At 38.6% G+C, this 13,783-nt stretch overlaps 1 protein-coding gene across 1 annotated transcript; it reads right to left on the reverse strand.

Moving 5' to 3' along the window:
• Nucleotides 1-641: 641 nt before the first annotated feature.
• LOC122331442 lies at nucleotides 642-11,742 on the reverse strand. The gene is given in 11 exon segments (XM_043228903.1): nucleotides 642-1,362; nucleotides 1,365-1,755; nucleotides 1,870-1,923; nucleotides 2,014-2,210; nucleotides 2,926-3,151; nucleotides 4,815-4,866; nucleotides 6,545-7,144; nucleotides 9,822-10,382; nucleotides 10,454-10,507; nucleotides 11,014-11,111; nucleotides 11,688-11,742. Coding segments are annotated over 10 exon segments (2,598 nt in total). The 5' UTR covers nucleotides 11,036-11,111; nucleotides 11,688-11,742; the 3' UTR covers nucleotides 642-921.
• Between the last annotated feature and the right edge of the window lie 2,041 nt (nucleotides 11,743-13,783).

Raw genomic sequence — 13,783 nt, forward strand, 5'->3', positions numbered from 1 at the left:
CTAAATCTTTTTCTGTGTCTTTCTCAAAGAACTCTGACATTATTTTTTTACTTTGTCACTTGTCTCCTTTATTTCTCTGTGAAGATCAGATTCCTTAACCTCATTAATAGCTTCATTTTCTATTTGGTTGTGTAGCTTGTTCTCAGTTTCCATCATGGCTCTCACGAAGACTCCAGGTCCACTTGCTGTATTCGCTCTCTAATTTCCTGTAGGGCTTTGAGTTGAAATCAATATTTCATTAAGCAAAAACTTGAGAAAAGTTGCTAGTAAATGTGTGACTGCTAACAGAAAAAAATACTTAAAAAGGCCAAAAGTTTTGAACACTCACCTTGAATAAATGATTATCTTCAGAGCAGGTCTTTTTGATCATCTCTTCTTTCTCTCTTTCATATTCTTCCCTCCACTCTGCTTGTCTTCTCTTTAGTTCTTCTTCATTTTGCCCTTCAACGAGTTTTAGTTTCACCTCAAGAGTCTTTTGTCCATCTTCTTTCAGTCTCTTTTCTAATTCCTCTAGTTGCTCTTGTATCTGTCTTTCGTTTACCTCTTTCTCTCGGATTAATCCTCCATTTCACTCGTCAGCCCCTGAATCTGCTGATCAGAAATCTGTTTTTCTTTTCTCTTCTTTTCTCATTTTCAACTTCTGTTCTCATTGTTTCCTCTAGTTTCTGTTTCTCCCATTCCTCTCTTTCTCTCTTAATCTCCTCTTTCATCTCTCTTTCTTTCTCTTTTATCTGTGTTTTATATCGTAATTCTCTTTCATTATATTCCTCTTCTTTTTTCTTCCTCTCATTCTCTATTATGTTCTTCAGTCTATCTATTTCTGTATCATATTCAGTTTTAAGATTTTGGTTTTCTGTTTTTATTTGATCTTTTCTTGTCTCATTTCCTGTATTTCATGTCTAAATGTCTCTCGTTCTAGCCTCATCTCTTCTCGTGTCTCTTTCTGATGTTTCTCTTGTTCTCTTATTTCTTTTTGAGCTCTTCTTCTCTTCTCTTTCTCTCTTCTTCCTGATTCTTTAGTTCTTCCTCCATCATCTTCTTCATTCTCTCTTTCTCAGCTTCTAGTTTATCCAACAGTTCTTCTCTTTCTCTGACTCTCTCCATAATGCTCTTCATCTGTTGCTCTTGTTTTTCTCTTTCCATTTTTCTGAACATCTTACATGAGTAGTAACTCCCTCCATTTTCTTTCACCATGTTGTCTATCTTCTCCAGTAGATCAGACACCTGTGTTCGATCTGCAGTCTGGTTATTATTAAACACATGATATCTGTTTCCACAAGCTTTAATCAGCTTCATCAAAGGAGATCCAGGTTTTCCCAAACACTGTTCAATAGATTTGTTCTTCAGATCATCTCCTCTGGTAAGAAGAGCACCATAGTGTACATTAATGATTTCTCTCCAAATGTTTCTTGGATGATCTTCACTGATGTTTCCTCGTGAGTAGTGAATCGTCCCAGTGGAATCAGTAAGAGAAACACATGTGGTCCAGGCAGGATCATGGAGATGCAGTTGCTGATTTCTCTCTGAATCTCCTCAGCAGAAAGTTTAGTATCAAACAGTCCTGGAGTGTCAATGACAGTTACATGTCGACTGTTGATTTCGGATGTTTCTCTCTGACTTTCACCGGTCACTGATTCAAAAGACTGCTCTGATTTAAATACGTCTCTTCCCAAGATTGTGTTTCCAGTTGCACTCTTCCCAACTCCGGTTTTTCCCAACAGAACAATTCTCAATTCATCTTCACCTCTAATGAACCTGTAAAAGAGGCAATGCATCTGTTTAAAATGTTTTATTATTGTTTTAAAGGCACCAGAATTTACAGTGGGGGCACAGGAGGCAGGTTTTTAACAATTAAACAATTAGTCTGACTGCCAAAGGGCGTCGGAGGAAGCCCCACAAGGGTTCACCACCCAAAGAACTTTACTAGAGGAGAAAAACAGTGCTCACATCCTCAGGAGATGTGAGAGGGAATGGCAGCAAGTGTGACATTGGCCAGTTCTTCCCACCAATTACCTGTTACCCAACACACAGGAAGCGTCTGCCAGAGAGGTATTATGTGTCAACTTATAGGAGGTGGCAACACTTTGGGTGGAGTGAACTCTCACCCCTAGGGGGCATGGTTCACCTTGGGCCTGGGAAGCCAAGGTGATGGCATCACTATCCAGTGGGCCAACCTCTGCTTGGAGACAGCATTCCCTTTCTGCTGACCTCTGTGGCAGACAAAAATCTGCTCAAAGCTTCTGAAGCTCCGGGTATGTTCCACATATATGCATAGTGCTCGGATTGGCACCATCTGATTGTGAACCAATATGTGCCGATATGCACATATTGTGTATAGGCACATATTGGTCAATATGTGCCTATCTTCCTGCAGCGGCCTCAAGTGCTGTAGAGCTAGGTGCACTGTCAGTAACTCTAGGTAATTGATGTGCCAAAGCAGATGAAGGTGCTACATGCTTGCCCGTGGCATGTAGCACCCAAGCCTGTCATGGTGGCATCTGTTGTTACGACCACATGCTGTGACACTTATTCTAAGGGCACCCCGGCCCTTAGAAATGCATGGCTGTCCATGGGATGAAAGTGCAATGACAAGCCAAGTATCAGTACTCAGAAGTGTATCAGTGCTAAAGTGGTCTCATATGAAGCAAACCAACAGGTGTGACTACAGCTGCAGAAGCCATATGCTCCAGGAGCCTCAGAAAACATTTCAGTGGAACCACTGTCTTGCCTCTGAATGAACACAAGTGCACTACAACTGCTCTCTCCACATGGGAAAGATCCATCCCCTTGCCGCCCTACCATAGAGGGTGGTGAAAACGGAGGAGGAAGATGAGTGGCTTCTGGATAAAAAAGGAGCCATCCACGACTTTGTCAACTTCTCATGCACTTCTGAGAAAAAAGGCACCGGAGCTGGCCGCACTTTACTATCACAGGCAGCACCCCAGACCAATCATCAAGCTGTGAGGGCTCATATTTGGGAGCTGTGGACACCTCCAGCACGATACTCACAACAGCCCAGGCTAGCGGCTCTGGATCTGACTTGGCTGAAGACGCAGCTCCCAAAGGCTGCGGATTCTCCTCGTCATCCTCCTCGGCTGACAATAGCCCATTCCCCGATGCTGCAGCCAACATCTGGTCCTTTCTTGGTGCACTAAAAAAAAACGAGAGGACCGCTGTGAGATGGCCCCCCCTGCAATGAACGGCAACTGGATGGGACAAGCACTGCAGGAGGTATGAGTGTTCTACAGGATTGGAACCGGAGGAGCGGCACTCACCGTAGCCCTCAGATTCCACAATGTGTCAGCAAGTGATCCTCTGCTAGCCGCAGAGAAACCAGGTTGGGTGACAACAGAAGCTGCCTGTCCATCCAGAAGGATAGAGAGGTGGGATCGCAGCAGTGGGCATGGCCTAGCAACATGACCAAGATCCCACCCCAAATATATCTTCAGCATGCTGAACCCCCAGACAATGAAGACAGCATTCATCTTCAGAAACAGAAATTGCTCTTTTGGGTGAGACACCCAGGAGTTTTGCTGGAATACAGGAATACTACTGGTTCTGTCGTTGATCCGACCCAGAAGAGCTTCTGTTTCAGCTTCTGTTCTGTATCACTTCAGGGCTGGAAGTCATGAGACTGCCACTGAGCATTTCTGTGAACTGGCCCTCCCCCACAATTTTCTTTTAATTCTTTGTTGCAATTCTGTTCACCACTAGACTAACTAAAAGGGGGTTGTGACAGTATCAGCCAACTGATGTAAAACTAGATTAAATCCAGATGAAACAAAACTGACAAGAAGCAGAATAACACTGTGTGCAATGATACAGTCAGAATTTTTTCAATCTGCAAATCACGATTGTTTACCATGCATTTATTGTAGTACCACTACCTGTACCATGGTATTGTGGCAGTAATGTGTGGTATTTATATAAAATTTACTATATTAATGTAGACATGTATTAAAGGAATAAGAAGCTTAATTAGCATTAACCTATAGCATTTGTTTTTTTATAATAAATGTATTTAGACTACAGTTTTTATACAAATAGGCTATCTAAAAATCATATCTATAGGTGACATCACAGTACTTTTTCGCCACCATTTTTGTTTGAGAGTCAAAGCTGTGCAACCAGTTAGCATGAATAGCGTGCGAAACAATACAATAAGCAACAAATGTTTCAGAGTATTATGCTAAATTGTCACATGACAAACATTATTTCAGAACAGCTGTTGAGGCTGTTACCTTACGAACAAATGTGCTCACCATTATTTTTACGAAGTCTTGTTAATAAGACTCATAGTAGTGAACAATGCAATATTACCCAGTTGAACTCATAATTGATCAACTTGACATATTTGACAGAACTGAATTAGCAATGAGCTGTTTTTAACTGAACAATTAAATTTTTGCAGTTACACTAATTGGAAAAAGTGATAGGCCAATATTCTAGTTACACTAAATATGCAAATAATAAATTCTGTTTACAATAGCAGCATTTTCTTTAGCAATAGGTGTGTAAATAGTAATTAGATGACTGATATTTATACTTTAGTACTGCAGTATCATAAAACAATATGCAATAATATTAAGTGTAAATTATCAGCTAAAGTTTATTAGACTAATACCAATTTATTGAGACAAAAACCTACAACTTAGCACATCTAATAACACTGTGTTATTACACTGTATGTGATAGGAAAACTTTGACAAAAGGCACATTTGGACACACGTCAATCGCTCAATCAGAACACATCTTGCAACGTTTACTCTCTAATGGACAGTTTCTGCTAACAAATTAACAATGTAATGCCACACCAGCAGAGGGAGCCCTCACCTGACTCTGTTTCACTCCCTCTGCGCTCACTTCCTGTTTGCCCAGCATAAAGCCAGAGCACATGTTTCACTCATCGTGAAGTATTGCCTGTTTACCTGCCTTACCAAGCATTCCATTGATTTAATCTGCCTGTTATCTTTAGCTGTTTCTCGGATTTGCCCCCTTTGACTCGATTGCCTGATTGGACTGTTTAACGTTCCTAATTCTCTGCCTGCCCTCTGGTTTCTGTCCTTCGTTTGTTCTTAATAAACGCAGCATATGGATTCGAACACAGCCTCCTCTTCCTCATTACATACTATCCGTTCCATTTTATCATCATTAAATTTAGTTTGCATTATTCAAATATTATTTTTATTTATATAGGTTTTTTTATTTATATATTATTTTTACTGCAATACAATTATTGTTTATTGTTAAGATTGAAAAAATCTGCAATTCTATAGTACATTTTGTTTGTAACAAAGACGTTCCCTATCTGTCGGTCACTACAAGTTATGTCTTGATGACATTAAGAGGTGAAAAACACTACAACCTGAACCTAATCACAACCTTAAGGCACTGAAAATGTTGACAAGCAGCCATGTATTAGATAAATGCTATGGATAATGTCAGTGTAAACTGAGGGGCCAGAGGCCAGAGTACATTGCTCCCTCAGATAAATGCCCTGGAGGGTGGATTCATTTACAATGAGTAATCCTTGTTGTGTGATTCTTCACCGCATCTCATAAGAGAAGGGATTCAACCTTCAATGAACGATTGCTTCCAAGTATTTCCTGTTTGTTGTTACAATTTGGCAAGGATGTTATGGATGCCACATCCACAAAATAAACACATGGGATTACGTACAGGGAAGCGACCACCTAGCCCAGTACATGATCTGACCGGACACCCTGACAAACTAAAACAGATACTGGGCCTGGTGTCAGACTGCTCCACCAAGTCTGACTGCCAAGGGTACTGGAGGCACAATGAGGAGACTATAAAGTCTCGCAAAGGTGTTCGGTGATCATTTTAACCACCACTGGAAACAGATCAGAAGTCTATTGTATCTCGTCAGTATCTCGTCCAGAAGCTACAAGGGTGCTGGACCCTAAGAAAGGAGGTCTTTTCTCAGAGGCATGCACCAGGAGGGACTATCATGAGGAGTGTGAGTTCCAAGAAGCAGGTCAGAGTTGGCCAATATGGCTCAACCATCAGGACCTCTTCCCCGTCCTCGTTGACCTTTTATTGTCGACCATAATTGGCTTGATTACTCTCTGCGTTTAATAACAAATTGTTCAGTCTCATCACTATACATGCCTATCATTGTACTCTCCTATTTTAAACAGTTAAGTGCTTTGATACAATCTGTGTTGTTAAAAGTGCTATATAAATAAGTGATTGATTGATTGATTTGATATCTTATGAAAGTTTAATATGTATAGTCAGAATTGCATGCTGTATACCTTTAGAGTTCCTCATAAAATACATGCAAAACATGTTAACAGATATTTCATCACAATTTATGTTTTATGTTCTCCTCTCTACTGTGTTGTTCTGTCCTCTCTGACACATGCCCAGCGCACCAGCGCTCATTCAGAAAAAGATTTACTAAACAGGATGGACCTTTATGCAAAAATGGAAAAGCTTGTGTGAATTTGTGACATTTAAAGATATGAATATGACCCTAAACTGAAAGTTTAAGATCCAAATTGATTCACTGAATCATTACCTTGTGAGAGTAAATGTGCCTCTAGTGAATCAATTTTCCTCTTCATCTCTTCAAATTTCATAATTTTTTTCATCTGGGCCTCCAGAAACATCTCTGTGGTGAACAACTCTCCTCTGTTTTCTTCCAGCATCTGCTCAATGCTTTCCATCAATGTGGACACTTGGGTTTTGGGACCAAAAAAGTAATATCGTCCTCCAAAACTCTGAATGACAGACCGTGTTTCTTCATTGAGTTCTGCTGTCTGATGCTCTGAACTCTGTATTATGAGGATAATGGTGTGTTTGTTGATTCTTGATCTGAAGATCCTCTGGATCTCCTCCATTTCTGCTTTGTCTTCATCGGTCAATGGAGCATCAGAAATAATGAGGAGAAAAACATGAACTCCAGGATGACAGAGAGTCACACATCGGAGAGTGTGACGCATCACTTCCTCCTCTGAGACCCGAATCAGAACTGGAAGCTCCACCAGACTAATCAGATGTCCATAGAGCTCCACGTCTGATCTTCTGTCGGACTGCTGCATGATTTGGTCTGATATGGAGGATTTCAATGTTGCATTGCTCCCACACACAAGCAGATTCAGCTTCAAACTGTCTGAAACTTAAAAGAAGAAGATTCAATTATAAATTTTTATTTATAGGTGCCTTTTATGCCACTCAAGGTGACCTTACAAATCTGTCTGACATCAATGTAACAACAGTAAACCAGGCAAACTACAAAATATAATAAAACACTTATTGATCAACACATGCAATCACAGATATGCCTGCTTGAAATCGGTTTTAAGAAATTATTGGGAAGACTGAAAGGGCATTCCACAAATGTATGAAGCATACCTAGATTAACAAGAGGTTTTAAGAGTATGTACAGAAGTGTGTGTTTGAAGAAAATCACAATTATAAATGGTCTTAAATTATTAAGAGCTGTATACATAAGAAGCAGGATTTTTAATTCAGTTCGGTGTTTAACTGGGAGTCAATGCTATTGATAGAAAACAGGAGAAATGTGTTCCATTTAAGGAAGTTCCATGAATATTTTCTGCAGCTAAATCATCTGCACCATCTGATTTTACTGACCACTGCCTTGTATTGTGCTACCTGCATTTTTCTGATATTAGCTATACGGCTCTGCATTATCACCTGTCATGGCTGTAGGATAACGGTGATCAGACAAATAACTGCAGAAGATTTACGTTCCAGATTATTCTCAATGGCTGAAACTGCTAGAATCTCTAAAACGGCTTGAAATGTTAGAAACGCAGAACTGCTGAAACTCCAACTCATCTGAACTGTTTGAATTGCCGAAAAAGCCAGCCAGAAACTCACCATTGCTGTGTGAATCCTTGTAACTCAACTAAAATTCCAAAGCCTAAAGACGCATCTTGCGCGAAAGAAACAAATAACATTTGGTATTATTTTCGGTGGCCGCAAAATAACACAGAATTGTTAAGATACACTCAATCGTGTTGACCAAATGGACTGAGTGGTCAATAAAGTGTATTCTACGAATTTTTAATTAAGTCAATTTGAAGATTCGATCCCCTAAATAAAATAAAACAGCTGAATAAATTAATAAATCAATTATCTTACATGACTTATCAAGCAATATGCAATATTGCAAACGATATGCAACATTATATGACACTGCGACGCACTGGACAGCTTCTCATGGAGCAAGGACTGTGCAATAGTTATCGTGCACTAATATCCTAACTGTGGTTTTAATGATGTGTGAGCTGACATATTGTAATTATGCAAAAAACAAACAAAATCATGAATGACTTCAGTGCCAGATTGAAACACGTTCTCACCACAACTCGTCAAATTTTGCCGCTTGGTCGGGGTTGTTTCGCGTTAGTTTTTTATTCACAGGGTACCCATTTAACGTCATTTTTTGAGGGCTTCTAGATGTCAAACCGTGATCTAAATTAGACAACTTGGCAAAGGCGCTAAGGCTGGTGAAAGAAATGGCTTTTATGTAGCGTACGTTAGCTAGCTTTGTTGTTGCAGTAAATAACGATGCTGGTGGCAGTGCTTATATCGGCAACATGCTGTTGCTAAGCTTTTAATTCATCACTACACGCCGTCACTTTACAATGCTGTTGAACCAACTTCCATGTGTTAGGGGTAACATACTGTTGCAGCTGTTCGGTTATCATCATTATGCTAAAGACTACGGTCTTATAGTAAATGTATCATTGATTAAGCAAGTTTAAAATCTTAGCAGTGTGAAGTAGCGACTCCAAAGACTGTAAATACCCAAGACGTGTCACTCATATAGTTCGGAATGTGAAAAATGCAACACTGCAGCTGCCGTGGAAGTCCCGGTTTCCACAGAAGAAGAGTCAATCTGAGACTGGGCATGTACTCTGATTTCATTGATTATTTCCAATATGAATTTAATCATAGGCTTGGCGACCAGTTTTGTAGAATATGATGTTTCCTGTTTATCTAGGTTTTGGCTTTGTGTGGAGAGAAATCGGTGTATGACATCGGTTTCTTGTGTTTTCAAAACTCTCTCGAGGTACTTTAAATCAAAGCAATACAGAAATCCTGGCAAGGACGCATCCTGGGAAAATGACTCTTATGGTCACCCTATTGAAAGATGCTTTAGTACCCAGTTTATTTGGAGAAGCACCTCCACTGAATCACAAGCTGTAAGTATGATAAGTAATAGATGCTTATATTTCTAATCAAGCTTTCAAAATACAGAACTATGGCAATTAACCTATAGTTTCCGACACGCCGTACACAGTAGACCAATCACAACAGATTGGGCCATCTGACCAGTCAGAGCAGAGTAGGCTCACAGAAGGGAGGGGTTTAGAGGACTGAATCTTAGAACTGCTTTAAACAAATCATTTGAGAATTGCTGAAAAACTAGGTCATATTGAATGCGTATTTTGAGAAAACTAGAGTTATTTCACTTTGCTTGCATATTAACCTATTGTAGGAGACTCTCAAAACAATATTAGGAGCCTTAAAATGGCATAATAGGGCCATCGCATTAGCCGTTCATATATTGTTTTTTTTGTCAGACACTTTCAAAGAGAAAAAAACTGCGTAGTATGTGTCACGGTAGACTTCTGTGGCCAAACTAAATAGAGGAAACTCAAAACAACAGTCTTACATAATAACAATGCAATGGCAGTGCGACGCTTCCACAAGAACTACTATAATTTAAATAGCAACTGTCTTTTCTAGTATTTTAAAAATAATAATTCAATTTATAAAAGCATTCATTTATTACTAGCCACAGCAAATATCATCACACTCACATCTTTCTCTGGCCTGTTGCTCCACTGTGAAATACTGTAAAGCTTCAGGAGAATCCAGGTGCCGTCCATAATTAATTTGCACAATATCATCAAACATCTGCAGTAGATCATCAACAGAATTGTTTTTCTGAAGACTGAAGTGTCTGTTGAAGCATTTCTGAATGGTTTTTTGTATGATGATGTTGGTTTCGGCGGGATCTTGAGTGCTGAGCACCATGGTGTGTTGATAAACCCGCTCAGAGAAAGAGTGCAGTACCTTCTCCACACACTCCTGATCTTCTGCTGAATACTGCTCATGTTTGAGGAGCAAAACAATCACATGAGGTCCCGGATCAGACAGATTCACACACTCTCTCGCTCTCTGTGTGATTTGATCGTTTGAGATGTTTGTCTGGAGCAGCTGAGGACTGTTGATGACAGTTATGTGTCTGTTTTTCAGTCTTCCTCCAATTCTCTCTACAACATCTGGAAGAGCTTCATTGTCAAACGCTGCTCGCCCTAATATGAAGTTTCCCACAAGACTGTTTTCTGACACGCTCGAACCCAGGAGAACAATCCTCACTGCAAAGAGTCAAATCAGAAATTTAGTGTCTGCAACATGTTAGAATGGAAAAATGTATGTACAGACTTACTATAAGGAGGTTGTTCTATGCTCCATCTCCTGTGTGGATTGAGGGCAACATCCACTGTATAATACAAAAGTCTTAATTTTCTGTTCGTATGTGTGACTCAGACATAATAAATCTTTGAACAAATAGTCATGGTCAAAAATATCGGCACCCTCGGTGAACATGCTCAAAGAAGGCTTCGAAAATAAATCTGCATTGTTAATCCTTTTGAACTTTCACAAACAATCGAACCTTTCATTGTATTTTAAAATTTTAAAATGGGTGAAAATATTATTATGAAATAAATGTCTTTCTCAAATACATTGGACAAAATTATTGGCGCCCCTACAGTAAAAAAAAAAATCTCTGAAGTATAAACCCCCGTTTATATTAGCAATTCTGAGGGTTATTATGAACATGACATTATCCAGCCATGGCTTTCTCTTTCACAGAAATATAAATAAACTTCCTGATCATGAGCATGTGGGTACCCCTCACTTGTTTTATTAACTTATTTACTTTTATTTTCGGTTTGAAAATGTTTTTGAATAGTCATTTTAAACTATTATTTGGCTGATTTTTACCCGTGGTGGAGGTGGTTGACATGCTGATACTCTGTTCTTCTTTTAGTCTTCACCTTTTCTGACTCCTCACATTTCTCTTCCTTTATCTCTCAATCATCCTGTAAGAGATTTCAGTCAGTGATTTTCAAACAGTAACACAGTCTATCTTCAATTATCCAGAATGTTTAAAGCTCTTTTACAGTTTCTAGCTTTTGTTGCTTGTTTGTTGGTTTTCTGTTTAACTACAGTACAGCAGGTCGAACTGGTTTAACTAGATCGTGAGGCTCTTCCTGCAACACTGCGCGTTTAAGTGGGAATTAAACCTGTGAATCACAGCAGTGATAACACCGTCAAGTCTTATATAAATAAAGCCACGCTCTGAAATACATTAGAATGATTTATCTCAATTATTTTATTAAAATAATTAAAAAAAAATTTTGAATAACATTACACTTTCTATATTCTCTCTCTGCATTCAGAATTTATGCAGCAGTTCTGTATCATGTTTCTGCACCAGCATGTTTACAAAAGAAATGAACAAAAACACTTCATATGAGACAATATTTCTGCATGTAAACATTGAACACATAAAAAAAAACCTCTGTGGTATGTTACTGCTTGCTGATACAGTTCACATGCATAACAGAACTTTTAATTTAATTCTTCAACTTATAAGAGAGTATTTATAATCATACCTGCATTTTGAGATTTCATCATGAAGACATTTCTTTTCATGCTGCAGGAATGAGAGCAGGAAGAAGTTTGTAGGTGGAGTCGATCACTTTTTTTAAAGCAAACTAACCTGTTGGTCTGTCTGGTCTGACAACAAGTGCAGGTGAAAGTTCAGTCTTGAGACATGATGTGATTTAAGATTTCTTTATAGAGCACAAATTTAAACAATCGATGTTGATCCCGAGTGCTTTGAAGTATACAAAGGCTGAAAAGGAAAACCACTTAGCGCTTTTAACAATACAGATTGTATCAAAGCACTGAACAGTATGGAATAGGAGAATAGAATGATAATATATCCCTATGACGAGATTGAATAATTGGTTATTAAATGCAGAGATGGGCTCTCTGTAATCAAATCAACGATAAACGTTGGTATTCTGCGTAACAATGAAATGTTGTGTTATGTTTTCATAGTATTGCGCCTAAGGGTAGCATATAAAGGAAAAAAGAAGAAGGGGTTAACGGGTATCATTTTAATTATTTTAGTGTTCTGGATCAAGTTAGATGGAGTCATGGAAGCGTGTGCGTTCAAACTAGTTGCTAGTGGAAAAGAGCTGGCTGCTCAGTTAGCGCAGCTGCTAGCCTTGACATTAGACTAAGCTAACATATAACTCACTGTGTACGCCTGCTGCGGTTTTAAATAAGTAGATGACTAAACCCATTAAACCCAATGAAAAAATTGCTATAACCAGCCTAGGCTGGTCAAGCTGATTTTAGCTGGTCTTTACCCAGCTAAGACCAGCCTAGCAGGCTGAAAATGTGGATAAAACCGCTTTTAAACCAGCTTGCTGACCAGCTTAAACCAGCTAAGACCATTTACCATATTTTTTTACCACAGTAAATGTGTAGTAAATGCACAGTAACTACAACTGATATCATACCTCTGTACCATGTAACTAGTGTAGTATTTGTAGGTATGGTAACCATGATTTTACCACAATAACGTAGCTTTGTTTGCTTTTGTTTTGCTGATATTTTTTATGTCAGTTAACAATTCAGTGTTGCTATATCGTGATAATTAACTCTTTACCGAAATCGTAACCCTAACCCGTAGCATAAGTTTATTGAACTACAAATACCAGCACCATGTGTTTCACGTTCAAATGGCAGAGACATATGGGTAATGTAGTTTAAGATGTTTAATAATAAAGTGGGGAGAAATACAGTCATATCTAAACATGTTCACCGTGCAAATATTTACGACATATTTAAGAGGCAGGCTGGATTATCGTATTTTACTAAGGGGACATTTTAAAATTGCTTTATACCACCTTTTCACAAAGAGTTTCGAACATATATTTCATTAACATAGCATAAATACTTGTTGTACCAGATTGCTCTGCAAAAATATAATCATACTTTGATATACAGCCATTTGAAATGTTAATTGCTCATCTTGCTTAGGATTCATGGTGATCTTTCCTTCAGGTGTGCATGTATTATCTTCAAATTATATTGAAGATTAATAAGAATAAGTTATTTAAAACCATATTTTAATCCAAAGTGAAATGTCTTGAGCATGATAGAATCACATTTCCTGCTCATTACCAGAGCTCTCCTGATCTTCTTCCTCTAGCTTATCCATGTCCCCATCATAATCATGTGACCAATTCAAATCTATTCCCCTAACCCTAAATGCAAACTCATTAAAAATTACATGATAAATACATCTATAGAAAGCTTTAAACTTAACGAAATAATGCAAAAATCAAAAACACAAACGCTAAGATTACAATCTTAATCCTTAAAGATAACTTCTGTCTATGAGTAGATGGAGGGTCGGGAAATTCATCTTTGCACCACCATATTATAAATATTTTCCTATTATTTCCCCCCCAACACATTTTGTCAACACATCAGTCCCATGAGGCCCCTTTAAAAGACTTTTAAAAAAAAACTTCCCAAATGATTAAATTTCAATGTTTTGATAATTATCCAGGAACTCCAAACGAACAGGGACGTCTTTCAATTTGAGGGCAATTGTTCATGCCCTCAAAAACTGTAATACCACCCCCAGTGGCAGATTTATTTCAAATTTTTCACAGACCTTTGGGGCCAC

This window comes from Puntigrus tetrazona, unplaced genomic scaffold (assembly GCF_018831695.1).
Source record: "Puntigrus tetrazona isolate hp1 unplaced genomic scaffold, ASM1883169v1 S000000001, whole genome shotgun sequence".
NCBI classification, from domain to species: Eukaryota; Metazoa; Chordata; class Actinopteri; order Cypriniformes; family Cyprinidae; genus Puntigrus; species Puntigrus tetrazona.